Source organism: Saccopteryx leptura, chromosome 1 (genome assembly GCF_036850995.1).
Source record: "Saccopteryx leptura isolate mSacLep1 chromosome 1, mSacLep1_pri_phased_curated, whole genome shotgun sequence".
In the NCBI taxonomy this organism is placed as follows: domain Eukaryota; kingdom Metazoa; phylum Chordata; class Mammalia; order Chiroptera; family Emballonuridae; genus Saccopteryx; species Saccopteryx leptura.
This window is the reverse complement of record NC_089503.1, coordinates 161,037,205-161,058,781: the sequence shown is the minus strand read 5'-3', so window position 1 is coordinate 161,058,781 and position 21,577 is coordinate 161,037,205. Positions and strand designations below refer to the sequence as shown.

General features: G+C 39.1%; 2 protein-coding genes across 4 annotated transcripts in view; one reads left to right on the top strand and one right to left on the bottom strand.

Moving 5' to 3' along the window:
* Positions 1-6,280: 6,280 nt before the first annotated feature.
* LOC136388148 (uncharacterized) overlaps positions 6,281-21,577 on the bottom strand; it is a 35,164-nt gene continuing 19,867 nt past the window's right edge. Inside the window, exons 2-3 of the mRNA XM_066360127.1 lie at positions 11,416-11,958; positions 6,281-11,322 (exon numbers count right to left, since the gene is read on the bottom strand). Of these exons, the coding sequence (XP_066216224.1) occupies positions 10,925-11,322; positions 11,416-11,958 (941 nt within the window). The 3' untranslated portion in view covers positions 6,281-10,924. The remainder of the gene's footprint in view (positions 11,323-11,415; positions 11,959-21,577) is intronic.
* Positions 11,320-21,577, top strand: part of NIPBL (NIPBL cohesin loading factor) — a 213,541-nt gene continuing 203,283 nt past the window's right edge. The window contains exon 1 of one of the 3 annotated variants that reach the window (XM_066378956.1): positions 11,320-11,728. The gene's annotated coding sequence lies outside the window, so the exon portion shown is untranslated. The remainder of the gene's footprint in view (positions 11,729-21,577) is intronic. The other 2 variants (XM_066378945.1, XM_066378929.1) reach the window with 2 other exon arrangements.

The following is a 21,577-nucleotide window of genomic DNA, read 5'->3' as shown; positions in this document are numbered from 1 at the left end:
GGTGTAAAACTCTTTACTTGTTAAGTGTGGGTAAAATCCAAACACTTTGTACTGGAGTGGCAGATCCCTGGCCCTTTATCTAACCTGCATTCTAACCAAAGCAATTTTCAGATTATGAAATACAAGGAACTTTCTCTTGCATATATATTTTTTGTATATTCATCTTCCTCTTTAGATGGGTCAATTTCTATCCTTCCTTTCTTTCTCTGCCTGGAAAACTATCCTTCACTATTGCTCAGATTTAACCTCTCCTGTGAAGCTTTTCTCAAAACCTCCAGGTATGTTTAGTACTTTCATAGCACTTTTGATGCAACTTACACTCATTATCTTGCTGTTTTCCATTTATTTGATCTACTCTTTCTCTGACTTGTGAGTTATATGAGGGAAGACATAAGGTTATTCATTTGTATTCACTATTTCCAGTACCAGGGTGTTGAGCAGAGGCTTATGGAATGAAGGATCTATAGTAAACAATAATAAAAATGTTGTGCATTCATAGGAACAATTTATCCCCCAACTTTAGATATACAAATTCAAAATCTCCTTAAGAAGCATACTGTCTTCTTAAATAGAATTTTTAGGAATAATATTTCTAAAAATATAGAAAAATACAGAAAATTAGAAATTCATTTATTCAGAGGTCGTACTTACATTAAATATACTTGTTACATCATAGTCAGAATACTTTCAAACCAGTGTTTGGGTATTTTTTTTTTTTCTGAAGCTGGAAATGGGGAGAGACAGTCAGACAGACTCCTGCATGCACCCGACCGGGATCCACCCGGCACGCCCACCAGGGGCGACGCTCTGCCCACCAGGGGGGGATGCTCTGCCCCTCCGCGGCATCGCTCTGCCACGACCAGAGCCACTCTAGCACCTGGGGCAGAGGCCAAGGAGCCATCCCCAGCACCCGGGCCATCTTTGCTCCAATGGAGCCTTGGCTGCGGGAGGGGAAGAGAGAGACAGAGAGGAAGGGGGGGGGGTTGGAGAAGCAAATGGGCACTTCTCCTATGTGCCCTGGCCGGGAATTGAACCGGGTCCCCCGCACGCCAGGCCGACGCTCTACCACTGAGCCAACCGGCCAGGGCCTGTTTGGGTATTTTTTAAAGAGCCATATTTCACAACTATCTTTTTACAGCAATATTATAGGTAGAATTAAAGCCCATAAGATTTAATGTAAGCACAAGATTGAAAATTAAATCATTATCAATTCTAAGCTCCTAGCACAAAATTGATATTCAAAAACTTTTACAAAAAGCCTGTATGTGCAATAAATTCTTCAAATTAAAAATATTTTCAATGCGAAGTATTGTCAAGTACTACTATAGATCTTCTAAATTCATGATGTAAGCCAGTGGTCCCCAGCCTTTTTTGGGCCATGGACCGGTTTAATGTCAAAAAATATTTTCATGGACTGGCCTTTAGGGTGGGACAGATAAATGTATCACGTGACCAAGACAAGCATCAAGAGTGAGTCTTGGCCCTGGCCGGTTGGCTCAGTGGTAGAGCATCGGCCTGGTGTGCAGGAGTCCTGGGTTTGATTCCTGGCCAGGGCACACAGGAGAAGCGCCCATCTACTTCTCCACCCTTCCCCCTTTCCTTCCTCTCTGTCTCTCTCTTCCCCTCCCTCGGCCAAGGCTCTACTGGAGCAAAGTTTGCCCGGGCGCTGAGGATGGCTCTGATTGCGGCAGAGCGACGCCCCAAGATGGGCAGAGCATCGCCCCCTGGTGGGCATGCTGGGTAGATCCCGGTCAGGCACATGCGGGAGTCTGTCTGCCTGCCTGCCTCCCCATTTCCAGCTTCGGAAAAGTACAAAAAAAAAAAAAAAAAAAAGAGAGTCTTAGATGGATGTAATAGAGGGAATCTGGTCATTTTTAAAAAATAAAACATTGTTCAGACTTAAATATAAATAAAACGGAAATAATGTAAGTTATTTATTCTTTCTCTGCGGACCAGTACCAAATGGCCCATGGCCCGGGGGCTGGGGACCACTGATGTAAGCTATGTCCCTTTACATTAAGCAAACGTTACATAGTTTTCCTGGATATGATCATGAGGAACCTGAATATACTGTAGAAAGCTAATGGATGTTGATGGTAGAATTAGGATGAAGGCAACACCAAGAAAACTTATCAGAGAGGGAATTTAGAAAAGGTACAAAATTTAATAGTGTAAGAGAAAGAAGCTGATAAATTAGAAACATGACTATTAAAGCAGTTTGGTTTTTGGAGCTGTTTTAAAGAACATATACAGATTTTAAAAGTGTGTTAAAAACAGTATTCATGTGTGGGTATAAATGCCTGATTAAAATTTTGTATTTAATTTTTCTAGGGAGAGCCAAATTCTTTATTTTACCTTCCAATTTTGTTTACTAGAAGTCACTTTTTTGGTGCTTTTCCTAATGTTATCATTCCTTACTCTGAGATATGACAAGGTATGATGTGCTTTTTTCTTTTTCCTTTGTTTGGTTTTGAGTTTATCATTTACAGTCAAACTTAGATTATTAAATAGAAACTAGATAAAACAAAAAAAAACACTACACATTTAATAGACTTTAAAAATTTGACTTTGGGCCTGACCAGGTGGTGGCGCAGTGGATAGAGCATTGGACTGGGATGCGGAGGACCCAGGATCGAAACCCTGAGGTCGCCAACTTGACCCAACTTTGCTCATCTGGCTTGAGCAAAAAGCTCACCAGCTTGGACCCAAGGTCGCTGGCTCAAGCAAGGGGTTACTTGGTCTGCTGAAGGCCCGAGGTCAAGGCACATATGAGAAAGCAATCAGTGAACAAATAAGGTGTCGCAAGGAAAAACTGATGATTGATGCTTCCCATCTCTCTCCGTTCCTGTTTGACTCTCTCTGTCCCTGTAAAAAAAAAAAAAAAAAATTGACTTTGGTGAGTTAATGGCTTTTTTAGACTTTTATGAGTTAACCATTATTATGCATATCAATCAGGAGAAGGTACAGGGCAAAAGTATTGCCACCTTATTAATGGAATTTTTAAAAAGATGATTATATTTTTCAATGGATGGAAACATGAACAAAATTGAAAATATAATTTAAAAGGTCAGGCTGTTTATACAATTCTGATAGTTCATATTTATCACAACTTGTTTAAAAAAGCACATAATCAGGCCCTGGCCGGTAGGCTCAGCGGTAGAGCGTCGGCCTAGCGTGCGGAGGACCCGGGTTCGATTCCGGCCAGGGCACACAGGAGAAGTGCCCATTTGCTTCTCCACCCCTCCGCCGCGCTTTCCTCTCTGTCTCTCTCTTCCCCTCCCGCAGCCAAGGCTCCGTTGGAGCAAAGATGGCCCGGGCGCTGGGGATGGCTCTGTGGCCTCTGCCCCAGGCGCTAGAGTGGCTCTGGTTGCAACATGGCGACGCCCAGGATGGGCAGAGCGTCGCCCCTGGTGGGTGTGCCAGGTGGATCCCGGTCGGGCGCATGCGGGAGTCTGTCTGTCTCTCCCTGTTTCCAGCTTCAGAAAAATGGAAGAAAAAAAAAAAAAAAAAGCACATAATCAGGAGTAGTAATACAGGTTGAACCACTTTATTTGGTATAAAAATGTCTCTAGGATTGATGTATTGATGTCAGATCAATTTTACTTCTTGGAGATCACTGCCATGATTAATTGATTTGATACCCATATATATAGATATAATGTCAGTATAAACTAGCATTATAAAAGAACTGAGCTACAGAAATTTACGGTCTACTATTCTTGTGCTCAGTATTGAATGATTTGCTTCTAAGTACCATCTCCTTGAATTCAATGGGTTGCATATTGAATTTTCATGACTGTTCACATATTAATTAAATTAAATCATTCAACAAGATTTAAAAATTTTGTCTGGCTCATAATGCTCTAGGTCCTATGGAGATGGTATTTAAAAGTTTATTTTTTTGTTTTTTGGAATGGACACACACATAAGCAAATGTACCTGTAGCTAAAACTTGACTGAATCGTCCTTCTATGCTTTGGACGGTGTATTTTCATAAATGCTGCAATGTGTACGGGGCTAGACCAGCATAATTTAGTTACCTAAAATTGTTCGGGCCTTTACATTTTTTATTTTGATGCAGAAACCCGGCTCTTATAATTTTACTTCAACTCACTATTTTGTCAGGCATTTTGATGTTCTTAGAAGATATTAAATAAGCTGACAGTACAATTATCATTTAGCCACTATATTCCTCCAAACATTTGTCACAAAATAAGTATTACTTTTTGTGTTGACAAAGGGTAGTGAAAACAATTTTATTTTTAAAGTGAGAAATCTCACATAGTTCACTGTAATAATTTCTATTATAATTTATTCCTTGCTTCTTAAATTATCAAAGTGCATCTAAATTTAATGAAAGGTCAATCTACTTATTAGCATCAACTTTGTAATTTTAAAATATGCCCCGTTAAAGTCTAATTTCAGCTTACATAAAAATGAAATTATTAAGAAATGGTTCGCCTGACCTATGGTGGCACAGTGGATAAAGCATCAACCTGAAAATGCTGAGGTTGCCGGTTCAAAATCCTGGGCTTGCCTGGTCAAGGCACATATGGAAGTTGATGCTTCCTGCTCCTCCCCCCCCCCTCAATAATAAATAAAATCTTTAAAATAAATAAATAAATAAATAAATAAATACAGAGCAGCACTTTATAAAAAAAAAAAAAGAAATGGTTTATTGTTATATCTGGCTAGTGATTCATTATGGCTCTAAGATATTGTTTTATATAGTTTTCCATCTTAGATTATAATGAGACATTTCCACTTGTATACTTCTACTTGAATTTCCCCTGCTTAATGGTCGATAAACATCATTATTTTGCTTTGATCCATCTAAATTTCACTACTTATATTAGAAAAAAATCAATAACTAATTGCATATCTTATTCAATTTTTAAAATTTGGTTTTAAAGAACTCTCTTTTATGCCATTATTCTCCCTCTGGGCTGTCCTTAAACAGAAGTGTTTCCTTTCAGTCCGCTTTCTGCAGGGTGATTTTGACAGTTGAAATTGTCACCCTATCCACATCTGATACATTGTTAGCTTTCTATACTTTTAGTTGTCTTTTTGGTAAACTCAGAGTGCAGCTGCCAAAACACTCAAGCTCAAAACAGGAAGTCATGTGGCTTTCCTTTGTACTCCTTTCAGGACTAATTTGGCTCCCCCTGCTGGCTAGTAATATAATTTCTTTCTTAAATTCATAGGGTATGTATTATATTGGTAAAAATACTTTGGAAAAAACTTTGTTTCAATCATTTACTTAGAGACTATTATTTTAGTTCCCTAGAAAATTTTGTTTAGCTAAGGTTTTATCCAAACCAGGTCTTAAATACTTGTGAAAGGAAGCTGGCACATGTCCAAAAAAAAAAAAAGACTTGAATGCTCTTAGATTTGCTAATATTACGTTACTGAAATCTATACTGAAATAATAAAATATTTAAATTTTATTGAAATGTCTAAAATTTATTAAAACATTTTAGTATATCGTACTTCCTATCTTATTTTCGGCTTGGTAGATCCCACTTACACAGTACATTGCCTTTTCAAATTCTGTACACAATTTTCTCCTTTTTCAATTTTCCTTTTTTAAGTTCTCTATACAATGTTATGTACTTAAATATATAAATGAGTTGGATGGCAAATGAAAGTTAACTATTTCCTTTAAGAAATGATTATTTACTTTGGCTAGAGAGAAAACATTATTGAAAATTTATGTTACTTTTTAGAGGAGGAAAAGTTTCAGTCATTTTCAGGGAATAAATTGTATTTATGATACTCTGTAAAGGTAACAGTTTGCTTTTCACTCCTATGACTAGTTAACAAACACCTGTTTTAAGAATGGAAGGGGCCCTGGGTTGGCTCAGTGGTAGAGCGTTGGCCTGGCGTGCAGGAGTCCCAGGTTCGATTCCCGGCCAGGGCACACAGGAGACGTGCCCATCTGCTTCTCCACCCCTCCCCCTTTCCTTCCTCTCTGTCTCTCTCTTCCCCTCCAGCAGCAGAGGCTCCATTGGAGCAAAGATGGCCTGGGCGCTGAGGATGGCTCTGTGGCCTCTGCCTCAGGCGCTAGGATGGCTCTGGATGCAACAGAGCGACGCCCCAGAGGGGCAGAGCATCGCCCCCTGGTGGGCATGCCGGGTGGATCCCGGTCCCGGTCGGGCGCATGCGGGAAACTGACTGCCTCCCCGTTTCCAGCTTCGGAAAATTGCAAAAAAAAAAAAAAAAAAAAAAGAATGGAAGGTGGGAATAAATAGGCAGAAACAAATATTTTTTTTGCCTCATTTTATTATTTTTCTGTATCAGGCATTTGAAATTAGATGTGTTACAACAAATCAATAAGAAAATAGTCATAAATCTAAATACAATAATTTAGCTGCACTAGGAAAATAATTCTTCCTCACGGAACTTCAATGATATTTGACATTTCTATATAGTTTACCTACTCTTACCTTAAGATCATTTTTCTGAACCAATTACCAAATCTGGCACCTCCTAAAATTCCTATTTCACAGGTAAGCAGACCTTTCTAGTATTTTTTTATTTTCTAAGGGAAAATGTAAAAGAAAAACTAAACTGCAGATTAAAAAGAACAAAACACCAGGTTTTACTGGCCTATAATCCACTATATGAAATATACAGGGGTTGGCAAAAGTAGGTTTACAGTTGTTTGTGTGGAAACACGCAGGTTAATTACAACAGCTTTATTAACTCAAAAGAATGTCTTAGCACTGTAAACCTATTTTTGCCCACACCTGTTATTACAAGGTTACCTAGCACTTGCACACAGAAATGAAATTTTCATTAAAAAATACTTTACCTTTGTTATGTACGCTTAGATTTTCTATTTCCTCTATATTTTAAATAAAAAGTACTAGTCACAACCCACTACCATTTATTTCATGATTCATAATGGTATATGACCTCATTTTAAAACACTGGTCTGGAGGAGATGCTTTGAAATGAGCATCATATGCACTGCCTTCATACCTATTTTAGATGTTTTTAAGTGATTTTTAATTAATTTTACATTTTTTTTCCATTGATATGAGGGATAGAAGAGAGAGGGAGAAAAGGAGGGGGTGAGAAAGAGGGGGAGGAGTGAGGGTGAGATAGAGATAAAGGGAGAAGCATCAACTGGTTTCACTTAGTTGTGCAAACATTGCTTCTCATGTGTCCTGGCCAAGGATCGAATCCGCAACCATGGTGTACCAGGACAATGCTCTATCCACAGAACCACCCAGCCAGGGCCTGTTTTTAATGGATTTGGTATTCTTCCTTCATAAATATTGATAATAAACATTTTAAAAATCAATGTTGTTCGAGATTAGTTCAGTATTAAAATACATTCATAGTTTAATTCTATGGTTCACGAACAGATTTTCATGAAGATTTAATGACTATACATAATTTTGTACTGAAATTATATTTCAGAAATGCCTTTTTTGAGGGCCCTACTCTATGCAATGCACAATGAAACTTGTAGTATAACAGCTAACTGGTCACTTTGATTTAGGAATATAAAGCATAGATGTGTAAAAATGCAAACAATAACATAGGAAAGTCAAAGGATTATAAATATAAGTGGATGACATGGATAATAAAATCTATGCATTTAGAAGTGAGAAGGATTAATGAAAGGACAAAACTTGTTCTTGAAGGACAAGAAAGTCATCCAGGAGAAAAACCATTTATTTCTAATATCTTAACAAAAATAGATTAAATATGTTGAATAACCTTCATAAATACTATTGCAAATTTGACTAAGGTACTTACTTTAAAAACTTGAAGTAGGAATTTTTTTACAGAATGTTAAATTGTTTGATATTTTTGTAGCTCACCCTCAAATTAACATCTACATATAATTAACTCTTCATCAAAGTTTAAGATAAAAGTCATCCTAAAAGTAACTTAATTATCCTAAATAGGAAATAATTTTGGTAGATTCTGAAATCTACAAAACATACAAACACTGCATGTTCTTTTTTACAATATTTTAAGAAAATGTTCCTGTAAGAGTTAATTTTATCACTAACAAAGGATAGAACTGGTGGGCATAAAATAGTGCGATTCTAAAAATTTTTATTTTTATCATTTTATGACAAACTATATTTCTCTCAAAGATAAGTTTTATCAATAAAAATAATTCAAAATCAATTACTGCTGATGGCATTCAATAGTTAATACTTAAAATCCATTTTAAAATATTAAATCTTCTGTAATTTATTGATCATGGGACTGTCCAGGTTTAGCCTTGGCAAATAAAACGAATACTTGTTAACTTAGTACTTAAAGCATGGGGACCATTTCAGATTAGATTCAGGCTTTTATTGGGCTACCCTACAAATTAAGAATGGACAAATCAAGGATAGAAGGCCACCATAAATCAACTGATTTTAGACAGAGTTTAAAAAAATGTAAGAGCAAAAAAAAAAGGGGGGGGGGGATAGTTTGAAAAAATTATTAAGCAAAAAACTTCCAAAAACAGAACCCAAGAAACCAGACAATGAAATCAAGACAACACTAAGATTAAATTAATAGATTCTACACAAGATCTCAACTTGGCTACTCAAATTTAGCTAAGCAAAAACACATTGATTTAATGGAGACATATTCTGATATGCCTTGAAACAATTTCTTTAATGCTATGACCTGGAAAATATTGGTATAAACTAGATACAAAATAAAATCTTTAAAGGCAGAGACCTTCTTTATTTTCATTTACTAATGTAAAGGAGGTGCCTATCATAAAACCGATGAGCATTTAGTAAGTGTCTAATAAGTAAATGAGGAAAGAAACTGAAAAATATGTATCTAAAATTTTAAAATGCTACAATAATGCCAAGAATTCGGTTATCTGGACATGCAAAATTATTAGTTTGCCAGGAATACTTACAAAAGTATATAGGAAGATAATTGTTTCCTTAGGCAAACTGAAATTCTATTATTTTGAAACTGAGTGAAAAACATATTCCAAGCCATCTGTATAAGACTTAAAGCTATTCTTAAAGATTAACGAGTAAACATAATCAACAGACTGTTGGATTTACTAAACAATGTCTAATTAATTGTTTGATGGTTATAACTCTCAAGACTGTCTAGTCCAAAAACTCCATAAATGAAATTATGATTATTTGTATTGATAGTATCATAGCCAAAAGCTTATTGCAGATTCTAGTTTGCTGGTATGCTTACTTGTTTTAATTTAAAAGGTCTGTCTCTCCAGCCACCAGGAAATAAAAATCCTCAATTTGTTTCATAGTTTTCAAAAGTTATTATCAATTAATTTATTGGTATACCTGGTGCTGTCATAAAGTAAATGTAAATGAACAGCAAGCTAAAATGTGTATTAAAATATCCACACTAATCCTAACCTCGGCTTTCACTGAATCTTTTCTATTGAAGGAAACTGTAAATCTCACTAGCACTGCTTTGCTTAACAGCATAATTGAGTAGTAACCAGAGCAGCCATATGTGCTCCTTTCTTTATATAGGGCCTCAGAAACACGCACCTTTGAATCTCTGTAAGTGGCACACATTTTGTGCCCAATAAATATTTTCTGAATAAACTTTTCAAGTAATGCTGCATTTGGGGTAAGCCAACCAATTCTTAGAGACTTTAATTTAGTGAAAAGAGCAGGTATTTTGCAAGAAAAAGGGCACACTGGATGAACGCAGTCTGTGATTCAGGAAGAGAGCAAAGTTGTATGAATAGGATGGGACCAATCCACTGTCCTCTAGAAAGCCCATTTACAGAAACCTAAAAAACTTTGACGTTCTACTAGGGAAAACAGATAAATACGTAAGAGCTGTCGAATGCCTGCAGGATGTAGTAGAAAAGGGGGGCAAGGAACTTGCAGGTTAAAGAGTGTCCACGGAAGCCCCGAGGTGACACTGGAGCAGAGACCCTGAAGGTGAGGGCGCAAGTCTTATGGATACCTGGGGACAGAGTCCGGCGGAGGGCAGGGCGAACGCAGAGGTCCCGCCTGCGAGGACCGAAGCGCCGCCTCCCCGCCCCAGGCACGCGGGGCCCCACGCTGCCAGCGCGGCTTTGGCTCTGACTCGCAGCTAGATGCAAAGCCGGTTGGAGGGTCAAAAAGGGACAAGATCTGGCTGAGACCCTCCAATTAATTTTTTAAGGCAAAAGGAATAAACTGGAGGCAAAATCTCCCATTTACAATTAACGGTATCATTTAACTAAATTCATGAAAATATAACACAGATATCGTCCCATTTAGTAAAACTCGCTTACCTACTGCACTTTGTACCTGAAGAATGGCCCCCTTTTAATTTACAGAAGTCAATAAAGAGCCGTGGAAGCATAGTTTTTTCACGTTGTTACAGTAAGACTACAAGAAGCATGGCACGCTACACAGAATCACATTTGTATTCCAGCCTGGTCCAGGACCTTAGTTTCAAATGTAACGAGAAAAGCGATGTTTGAAGTCGGCTGGCCCAGGCCCACCCGTGGCCCGCGGTCGCGGGTGGCCGGGGGCGCGGCGGGCGGCTCTCCCGCGCGCTCGGCTCCACCCACACTTAGAGGGGGGCGCGGACCGGCGCGCTTCGGGCGCCGCGGGCCAGCCACTTGCTCCAACAGCGTCGCCTACAGGTCTTTATCCTGATAGGGAAGAACCAAAACCACCGCCAACAAAAAAGGAGGTTCAGAAAAGACCGCCTATTTCCAGAAATAAATGAATGACAAACACGATTCCAATTCGATCCAGCTGGGAATCCTCTTCACCTCCACGGGCTGCGTTCTGACTCCGCAGAAATAACGCAGAGACGGGCTTCAAGTCCGGCCTCTCCAAAGGAGAGAAGGTGTACGATCCATCCATCCACCACGCTGCAGGGATACCATTTAAAACATGCATCGTCGCCGTCGGATCGCGGGCGTCCTCTCCGCGGCCGCCCCAGGCTCGGCGCCCTAAAGCTAATGTCGACCCGCGGGGGCAGCGAGCGCGGCCTGCGAGCCGGGCCGGGTCGGCGCACCAGCCACGCACACGGCCGCCGCAAGCTCAGGTCGGCCTCCGGGAAAACAGAGACCGGGGAGAGCCGGCCCGGCCGCGCCGCAGGACCGACAGGGAAAGGCGACACCCGCAGCCGGCCTGCGGAGGAGAAGGGTGCTGAGGCGAGCGCCGCCGCCTCGCTGCCGACCCCCGCCGGCCCCGGACGCCGAGCGGCGCGGAGCGGCACGGCGCGGCCGAGGACCAGAGCCCAAGTGGCGGCGGCGGCGGCGGAAGTGGAGTGGGGAAGAGGGGGTGGTTGTTAGTGTTTGGCGCCGGTGGAGGGAGTCATTCCTGCAGCTGCACTTCCGGTCGGCATTTTGTTCTGAGAGGGAGAGACGGAACGAGAGAGAGAGACACACACAGGGCTCCTTCCCCCCCCGCCCTCCCCCCCCTCCCTCCGTCGGTACCGACTCACCCGACACCAGCAAGCCGCAGGGAGGGACGCCCCCGCCGACTGGAGGATTGGTTCCCGGGCCGGCGGCGATGCCCCCCCGGTAGCTCGGGCCCCTGGCCGGCTGTTTGTGAGTGTTTCTATGTGGGAGAAGGAGGAGGAGGAGGAAGAAGAAGCCGCGATTTGTCTTCTCGGCTGCTCTCCCCCCGGCTCTACATGTTCCCCGCACTGAGGAGACGGAAGAGGAGCCGTAGCCACCCCCCCTCCCGGCCCGGATTATAGTCTCTCGCCACCGCGGCCTCGGCCTCCCCGCGGATTCGGACGCCGATTCGCCCAGGTAAATTCCTGCTCTTTCTCGCGGCGGCGGCGGCGGCGGCGGCGGCGGCGGCGGCGCCGGCGCCAGGTCCTCAGCGTCTCTCCTCCGCGCTCCCCTCCCCGCCGCTCCCGTAGCGGCCCCAGGTCTCCTCCGCGGGCGAGTCGCGAGTTCGCTCCTCTCGGTGGCAGCCGCCCTGCTGGGCGGTCGTTTTTGTACCCGCTCCCGGCCGGCTCCGGCGGCGGGGACGGCTCCTGCCGGGCGCCCGGGGAGGCGTAGGCCCGGCGGAGAGTGCAGGCCGCGGGCCAGCGGAATCTACTTGAGCTCGGGGATTAGGAGAGCTCCGGGCGGAGCGGGGCTGCTGCGGCTCGGTGACAGGCCTCGCCCGGGAGAGGAGCCGCCGCCAGCCAGCAGGCGGAAACAATACAACGGGCAGCGGCCGTGTCCCCGCTCGTCCCCATATTTACAACTTTCCCAGTCCGGGAGTGGGGAACGTCCCAGGGAAACAAACAACCCCCCTTCTTCCCCCTGTGACCCCAGGAAGGGAGGAAGTAGTTTCAGTTAGTGAGACCAAATGTAAATACTCCGACGCGGATCCTCTGCTAATTCTTTCCCCGTGGAAAACTTGTTTGGACGTTGGAAAGTTAATCGAGACTCTTTTCTTTTGTAGAAGAATTCAGTCGTTCACATGAATATTTAATACAGAAAACCATAGTGTGGTAGACACCGCATATGCCCCGCTCCCCACCCCCCCTTTTCTGTTGTTTGACAGTGTCTGTTGCACATGGACTTTATATTCAAAGACAAGTATAAAGTACTTGACAGGTTTACCCTGCCACTTTACGTTTGTGTTATATAAGGACAGTTTTAAACGAGTAGACGTGAAAGACTAAGGTACTTCCTGATCTAACTGCAGAAGCATAAAAATTATTTTAAATGTTTTGGAAATTGTGCTAAGATACAGGTAGAACCATTTTTTTTTTTAAGTATACAGATTAATTTATGCTTAAAATCCCTGGGAGGTTAAAAAAAAAATGTAGAAGGTGCCATCCTTTAATGGCAGGGCAGATCTTCTTGAGGTCCCAGGATTGTCATTGGCTGTTTGTGCCCATGATGTTTGACTGTGTAATGAGAGAGGTGTCATTTTAATAGGTCAAATGTATCTGTAAATGCTGGAGAAAAATGTAAGTTCTATCTTAAATTCTAGTTCAAGTGTAAGTTAAATGTTTTGAGCTTGTTCATGGAGGCGTAGGTTGGTAGAAAGGAGAAACAACCGGTTTACAAGTTTCCAGCCATAAAAATTGCGTTGAAAAATAAGTGTACATGGCTTTAGACTATTTGGATACTTTGTGTGATATTCACGGTAAGGAAACTTTCATTGGTTAAAATGAAGCAACACGGATCAGCAAAGTCCCTTGTTTTACTGGTGGGTGTTAACATTGGTTCGAATTTTTGTGTGTGTCTCGTTGAATTGTCATTGTCCAATAAGTAACTTTTCTGAAGGTTATTTTTGAGTTTAGTATTCTGCTTAAAATAAATTGTAGCACACTTACAGCAAACGTATGGAAAAATGTTGAAAAGAGTGAAGTTAATATAGCTGTCACGTACCAGGCATGTTTTAATGCTATAAATCCGTGTAGTAGTCAGTAGCGTGTCCGTGATTTGTATTGGTCAGGGAGCAGTTTGAATTTTAAAAAGCCTGAAGCTCCTGCGGAGCCCCAATCCCGGCCTCCCTCCCTCCCACTAATCTCCCATTCCTGTCTTTGTGCTGCCTGCTCCTGTTAGACACTGTTTGCTACAGGGCCTCAGGCCTACGCAGGGTGGGGGGCATGCCTGTTGGGGGCAGAGAATGCAGACGGGAGCAACACTTCACGTTTAAAGCAGAGGGTTTGGGGTTCGTCGAGGCAGATAAGGGCTTCAGTGTAAATGTTTGAAAGTCCCTTATATGAACCTGTAATTGTCTTTACAACTTTTATTTAGATAAAATATGGAGACATGTCAAGGGATGAACAGATTTCTATTAAAGGTTATGGAAAGGAGTTCTGCTTGCTTGCTTAGTTTTTATCAACAGAAGGAACTTTCCGAGTTTTACACTTAAAGGGAGCTTTCTTACACAGATGTTTGCATCTGTGGTATCTTTTTATGTGACTTATTTTTTTCTAGTGACTTTGGAATTAAATGAAAGTGAATTCTTGTCAGATCTTATTTTCCTGATTGTTCATAGTTAGCGATCTCTAAGTAATATAGATTGTTTGATAGCTCTTAAGATAGCATAAACATCTCTCTAAAGCAGACTGAAAATATTTTTTTATTTGGCCAACTAAGTTAAAAGGTTACTTTTAAAGGAGAAAACGTTATAAAACTATAATAAAACCTAAGCTTGAACTTTAAATTTTTGATAACAGTTGGAATGAATAATTTCTGTTTCTCTAGAGATTATAAGAATCCTGCTCTACTTCCCTGTATTGGTTGGGATAGTCGCCAGTGGTTAATCTTGTATTTCCATTATTATTTTTTTTAATTCAGTGAAAGGACCATAGTGTTACAGTAATCTTACAATCCTAGTTATGTATGTGGAGAAATAGTTTCTAATATAGGTAAAGGGAATTTCAACATTATGATTTACTGTTTCCTTGAGTCTGCAGAGTTACCAATAACATATAATACGGTAATTACTTGTAAAGAAATCAGTTTTAAAGTAATGAAAATCTAGTTAATCAAATTAAAGTTGAATATTAAGTAATAATTGTTAGTGTTTTTAGAAAGGTATATGGGATGCTTCCTTTTAAAAGCCACTCAATATTTGTTTACTGGTTATTTAAAAGCATTTTGAATCAATGTAGGGATCATTATAAAATACTGTCCACCTTTGAAAAGAAAAAAGTTATGTTTGAAGATAGATTGAGATTCTCTTTGGGGAGGAAAAGTGAAAGTTTTCTGTATGGTAGTAAATACAGTTTTGGTTTTCTGCATAATGATCATATTAAATTTCAAAAAATATTATGAGCAAAGCTGGATCAATTCAAAAATTTGTAATTTTCTTTATTTGGAGTTGGACTACACAACTCAAACATGTATTTTTTAAGGATTCCTAATTTCATATTTAATTTTTTTCAGTTCCATCCATTACCAAACTGCTATGCTAGAAACATTTGAACCTGTCTGTATTATATTTTGACATACCGTGATACGGAATTCTACATTTTCAAAATAAGATGTAAAAGTTAGTAATACAAGAGTAAAGAAAACTAAAGAGTTTAAGTTTTTATATGGTTTGATTTAACTTTCCCCACCTCATTGCGTATTAGAAAAACTATAATTTGTAAGTAATTCTGAAATTTTAAATAAAAGATTTCAGTTTCATATGAGGTGATTGGGAAAACTGAAGTAAATAAAAATTCTTACTAGAGAAATGCACTTCAGTTCTGTTTGTCACATTTCTTTGCCATAAAATGAATAGGAAATTACTAAGAACTTTATAGAATTCTGGTAATTAACTGTTTAGTTGAAGTTTATTTTAATATCTGGAGCATATTAAGTTGGCTTTGGTGGTAAGTAATGGTGTTATATAGCCTTTGAAAACCATTTAAGAAATACTTTTTAAGCAGTTTTCTCTTTTTAGCAGTTGTCATTTATCATTATTCTTTGTATTTTTAGATTGGTCCTTTTTCAAGGTGACCTGAGTTCCTTTATAAATATTCTCATTTCCCTGTGAAATAAGTGACCAGCATGACTTCCATTTTTTTAATGATAAACTTGACATCATAGGCCATGTGATTGGTATAGATTCTTGTAGTGAGTCAGTGAGAGAATAAGGGATTCTCTAATTCTTAATAATTTTATCTGAGCTCTGGTCATGGTGCTATGTATTGCTTAGGGCTGACACAGAACCATTTGTGATTTTTTCAATTATCTAAGTCCAAGGTGCTTTTCTCTATTTCTTTTAGAGATAGGATACCTGTCTCTTGGTTGTATTTTCTTGGTATGAAAATAGTACTTTTATGTTAGAAATCCTGACCTTGTGAGGTTGATTGAGTTTTAAAATATATTCTATCCCTCCTAAGAACTGTAAGTGAATTAACTCTGTTTGTAGTAAACAATACATAATGACTCACAAAAATTTTATTTTTATACTCTTTTCTAAAATTACTAGAATGGAATTTTAGTGTTTCTAGTTGATTTAAAAATAATTTTAAACACCATATTTTTTTCATTAAAGGCCATCATTACAATTTTAAAGGGTATTTTATGTGCTCAGAATTTTTTTCCCAAGTAAGTAATAAAATGATTTTAGGTATTTCTCTTCTATATTGTTCTATTTGTTGCAAATCTAGAGTCAGTTTTGATGAATTGTTTATCATCATTATGTTTTAAGGCATATTTCTTTCTGTTCCCAAAGTGTTATTATTAGTACAGATTATTTTTGTTTTCTCTAGCACTGCCAACTAGATAAGATTTTGGGGGCCTATTATTTGTTTGGAATTATGTTTAATATGTCCCCATAGTATTATCTCATTTAATTCTTCTAAAGCTCACGAACAGTTACCATCTACAAATTACAGATGAAGAAACTGATGCTGGAAAGGTTAGAAAATTGCCCACTGTCTTATAATTAGTAAATGATCAATCTGATTTATATGTGTTCTTAAGGATTTAGGATTCCACATTTCTAGTTTTAGTAAAATCTTAATATTATTTTTTGATTGCTCATTTGATTCAATACTTTCAAGTAATGTAACCAAAGAAATTGTTTACTTTAGGCAGAAAACTAAAATAGAATTAAAACTATTATCTCATATATGTATATATAGTATATAATGTTTTTGAAATCAGTAAATCTTTACTATCTTATATTTTAAATTTGAGTTGTTAAGCAATTTGTGATCTTTTTACTGTTAGGTTTTTTATATTGAGTCGAAATTGTCAAAGCATCTGTTTTTAGAAAGGGAAATTCATCTTTAGAAAGTGATTTCATTCATAGAAATGTATGTGACGAGTTGTAGTATATAATAGATGAATCTATAAGTTAGTATGACTGATCTTTTTTTAAAGTTTCAGTATTTATATAACCAAAGAATCTGATGCTTTCAAAGTCATTAATTGAAAAGTTGTACACTAAGTCGGTTGTACAGTTGAACTGTTGTCATTAACACAACCTTATGGGACTCCTTGAATGAATACCTTTAGAGCCTTTGAGATAGTCTTTGTCTTATCCTTACTAGTAAATCTGTATCTTCAGAGGCAGATTTGAGTTTTAGAGATAGTAAAATGTAATTTAGAACTTAGTTTAGGAAAACTAAGATTTAGTAAGATCGTTTTCTTTTTTAAATACTTTTCTGTGTTTTATTTTGTCTTAATTGGGTCCTTGATTGCTTTTTTTTTTTTTTTAAGATTGTATTGATTTTAGAGAGAGGAAAGAGGGAGAAAGGTGGTGGTGATGGAGCAAGAAGCATCAACTCTTAGTTGCTTTGCGCATGTGCCTTAACTGTGCCAGCCCAGGGTTTCCAGTTGCCAACCTCAGCATTCCAGGTCGCAGCTTTATCCACTGCGCCGCCACAGGTCGGGTTAGTATCTTTTATGCTTGTCAGGCTCTGTATTAAGTGTTTTACATTTTAATATGTAATATTATTAGTGACTTCCATGTACCAGAAACTGGGCCAGGGGCTTTATATGAATATTCCCAATTCTCTAAGTTGTAGTGTAAGTTTGGTTGTATTTATTATCTTAAGATACGTATAAAATGACTTAAGGTCACCAGCTGTGGAAGAAAGTGGAGAAAGGGCTCCAGAGTTCATGCTTTACCCATCCACCTTAACCGCCACACTGTGTATCGTGATTGGAAGTTAGTGATAGTGTTCTTGTTTTACAGACAAGGAAATTTTTTTTTTTTTTTTTTTTTTTTAGAGAGGAGAGGGAGAGACAGAGAGAGAGAGAAGGTGGGGAGGGGCTGGAAAGCATCAACTCTCATATGTGCCTTGACCAGGCAAGCCCAGGGTTTCGAACCGGCGACCTCAGCATTTCCAGGTCGACGCTTTATCCACTGCGCTACCACAGGTCAGGCACAGACAAGGAAATTGAGGCTCATTATGTTAAGAAACTTGTTCAATACTTGCAAAGTTAGCAAAGTGTTAGAGATAAGCTTCCAGCCCCAATAGTTCTAATCCTAACACTTATTTCCATTTTGCCATACTGCCATTTTAGGATTTATAATACCTCTTTTTTTAATAAAAAAGGTAGGCTTGATTATAGAGTTTTTCATGTGTGGCTTATAAGGAGAATTGTGAAGATAATTTAAAAAGAGGAATTCTAAAATTTTCGGCAGTTATAGCTAATACATTATTTGATTTGCAGTCCTTTAAAAAAATACCTTGTTAGCCCTGGCCGGTTGGCTCAGCGGTAGAGCGTCGGCCTAGCGTGCGGAGGACCCGGGTTCGATTCCCGGCCAGGGCACACAGGAGAAGCGCCCGTTTGCTTCTCCACCCCTCTGCCGCGCCTTTCTCTCTGTCTCTCTCTTCCCCTCCTGCAGCCAAGGCTCCATTGGAGCAAAGATGGCCCGGGCGCTGGGGATGGCTCTGTGGCCTCTGCCTCAGGCGCTAGAGTGGCTCTGGTCGCAACATGGCGACGCCCAGGATGGGCAGAGCATCGCCCCCTGGTGGGCAGAGCATCGCCCCTGGTGGGCGTGCTGGGTGGATCCCGGTCGGGCGCATGCGGGAGTCTGTCTGACTGTCTCTCCCTGTTTCCAGCTTCAGAAAAATGAAAAAAACAAAAAAAAAAACAAAAAAAAAACCTTGTTATCTTACACCATGTATAATATACAAAATGTATGTGTAATGCATTTTAAAATTTTAGGACAATTTTAAAGTGCAGGTGGGGCAAAAAGGTTTATAGTTGTTCATATGGAAAATAATACAATAATTAATAAATAATAATATAAACATAAACTGTTTTGCATACTCATAACTGTAAACCTTTGCCCCATCCTATATATGCATGCTATACCTGTGAAATAGTTTTAGAAAAATAGAAAAGCCACTTTACGTTCATATTATTGTGATTCTTGAATTATTTTTTATAAAAATGTTAAGCATCAAAAAACACTCAAAAATACATTGAATTTTTAACATAATTTATGTAGGTAAATTGTTTTGCCATTTTACATGTGTGTAGCTTATCATTTAATATGACTATACCAAACTTTTTAAACTTTTCTGTGGTATGCATTTGCCCTTTGGCAGAAAGGAAACCTTTGTCAGTATGCAGAAACATGGAATTAGCAACATTAATGAATTTATTAAAATAATTTTATGTGTTTTTATATCTCCTGAGACATTCAGGAATGCTGACATTTTGAAATAGTGGATTTCTTTCTGTTAGAAGTAACATATTTGGATCACTTAAACTTCTTAGTCCTTATGTACCGATGAAATGCATACATGTTTTATGTGAGTACTGTTCTTAAAAATAGTTATCTTAGATACCTTAAAAACTGCTTGAATTATTAAAACTCAATAGTTTACTCTCAAAATATTAATCTTTATGACTGTATGTTTAGTTTTTTTATTTGCAAAACAAAAATGTCCTTGAAATTAATCCTTGCAACACAATACATCACTGAGTTTTTTCAGCACTGTTCCTTGGCAACTCTTTCAGAATTTTTAAACCACTTTTAATTGTCTTGTTTTTGTTTTTTTATTTTTATGAAGTAAGAAGCAGGGAGGGAAGCAGAGAGACAGACTCCCGCATGTGCCGGACCAGGATCCACCCGGCATGCCCTCTAGGGGGCGATGCTCTGCCCATCTGGGCCGTCACTCTGTTGCAACCTGAGCCATTCTAGCGCCTTGGCCGAGTCCAACTTTACTCCAATGGAGCTGCAGGAGGGGAAGAGAACGATAGAGATAAAGGAGAGGGAGAAGGGTGGAGAAGCAGATGGGTGCTTTTCCTTTGTGCCCTGGCTGGGAATCGAACCCAGGACTTCATACACCAGGCTGACTCTCTACCACTAAGCCAACCTGCCAGGGCCTTAATTGTCTTTTTTTTTTTTTAATTTTTTATATTTTTATATACTAAGTGAAAGGCGGAGAGGCAGGGAGGCAGAGACAGACTTTAGCATGTGCCCTGACTGGAACCACCAGGCGAGCCCCGTCTAGGGCCGATGCTCTGCTCATCTGGGGCCTGAGCTCCAGTGCTCGGTAGCCAAGCTCTTTCAGTGCCTGAGGCAAGGCCATGGAGTGTCTGGGGCCAACTTTCGTGAACCATTTGAGCCCTGACTGTGGGAGGTGAAGAGAGGGAGGGAGGGAGGGAGGGAGGGAGAGAGAGAGAGAGAGAGAGAGAGAGAGAGAGAGAGAGAGAAAGAAAAGCAAGAGGCAAGGGGTGGAGAAATAGATGGTCGCTTTTCTTGTGTGTCCTGACCAAGAATCAAACCCAGGACTTCCACACACCAGGGCTGGTGCTCTACCACTGAGCCAGCTGGCCAGGGCCTTTAAAAGTCTTGATCTGATAGGACTGTGGGTTGCCAATTTCCACCTAAAGAAATGGATCATTTGAATATAGGTTATATGCAATTCAATTTTTACTTGGTAATGTGCAAGTGGAAATTGTACACGGGTGTAAATTGGGCTTAACGCCCCCCAACCCCCATTTTTTATATTGTTCTTAAAACATTGATGCACTTGACTTAATGTTTTCCTCTCAGGGCTCTGCCTATGACTAACAAAACTCTAAGGTTGAAAGTTAAAATGTAATGGCCTAAAAGCTACTGTTATCATTCTGAGACAAGAATTAGGAATCCAGTATTTATACTATAACCTATCTTCAGGTTATCTAGAAAGACATAAATAACATATACTTTTTATTTAGCTCTACTAATCTTTTTATTCTTTTCTCTTTCTCTTTTCATATGTGTGTTTTTTTTCACTGTTAACATCCATCTAGTCTTTATCTCCTCATAAACAAATTTTTACATGGCATGGGGAATACAGGTGTTGTTAAGGTACATGGTCATATAATGTATTACTGTTGACCCTTAAACAAGACACTTTTGAACTCTGTCAGTTTGCTTTATACATAGATATTTATTCAACAGATACTACTTTTCCTTGAGGAAACCTAGACCAGTTTAAAAGACCTCAAATTCTGAAATCTTCGTAAGTTCAAAATGTTGTTGGAAAAGCATTGACATAAACTGTGAAAATGTATATTTGCATAGCATTCCTGCTTCTGCAAATGTGTTACTTCTCAAAATATCAAGTCAAGGACCAAATTTCTGTGTTGTAGTTATCCACTACATTTTTGTTGAATTTATTAATTGGGATTAAGCTATATGATATTGTTTAAAGATATACATATTTCTAAATCTAAGATTTGTGAGGGCAAGTATAGTTTTGTGTTAAGTTCAAAATATTTTCTTGCATATAGATGTTCTTGAGGGCTCCTTTTAGGTAAGAACATTTTATTTGAATACATCCTTAATAATACATATGTAATATCTATAAAAAATAAATCAAAGAAAAGTTTAAACCAGTTTCTTTAGCTGTTGGTAAGGATTATATCGTTTTCATGTCTTGGGGCACAGAATTGGGAGAAAGATACTGGAGTTTAATGGAAGAGGGAAGGTATCTACTTTCTTGTTTTAAGCTTAAGATTGATTTATTATAGTTAGTATTTTCTTTGCTAATTAAGTATTATGTATAATACTATAGATAAGCTAACTAATGAGAAGTACATTATAGCACATTAAAAATGCTATTCAACTAAAATAGTGGTATGATGACTTAAGTAAGGCTTAATGAGTTATCATTTATACAGTAAAATTCACTCTTTTAGGTTTATACAGTTTGATGACTTTTGCACCTGTCAGTCTTACAACCACCACCA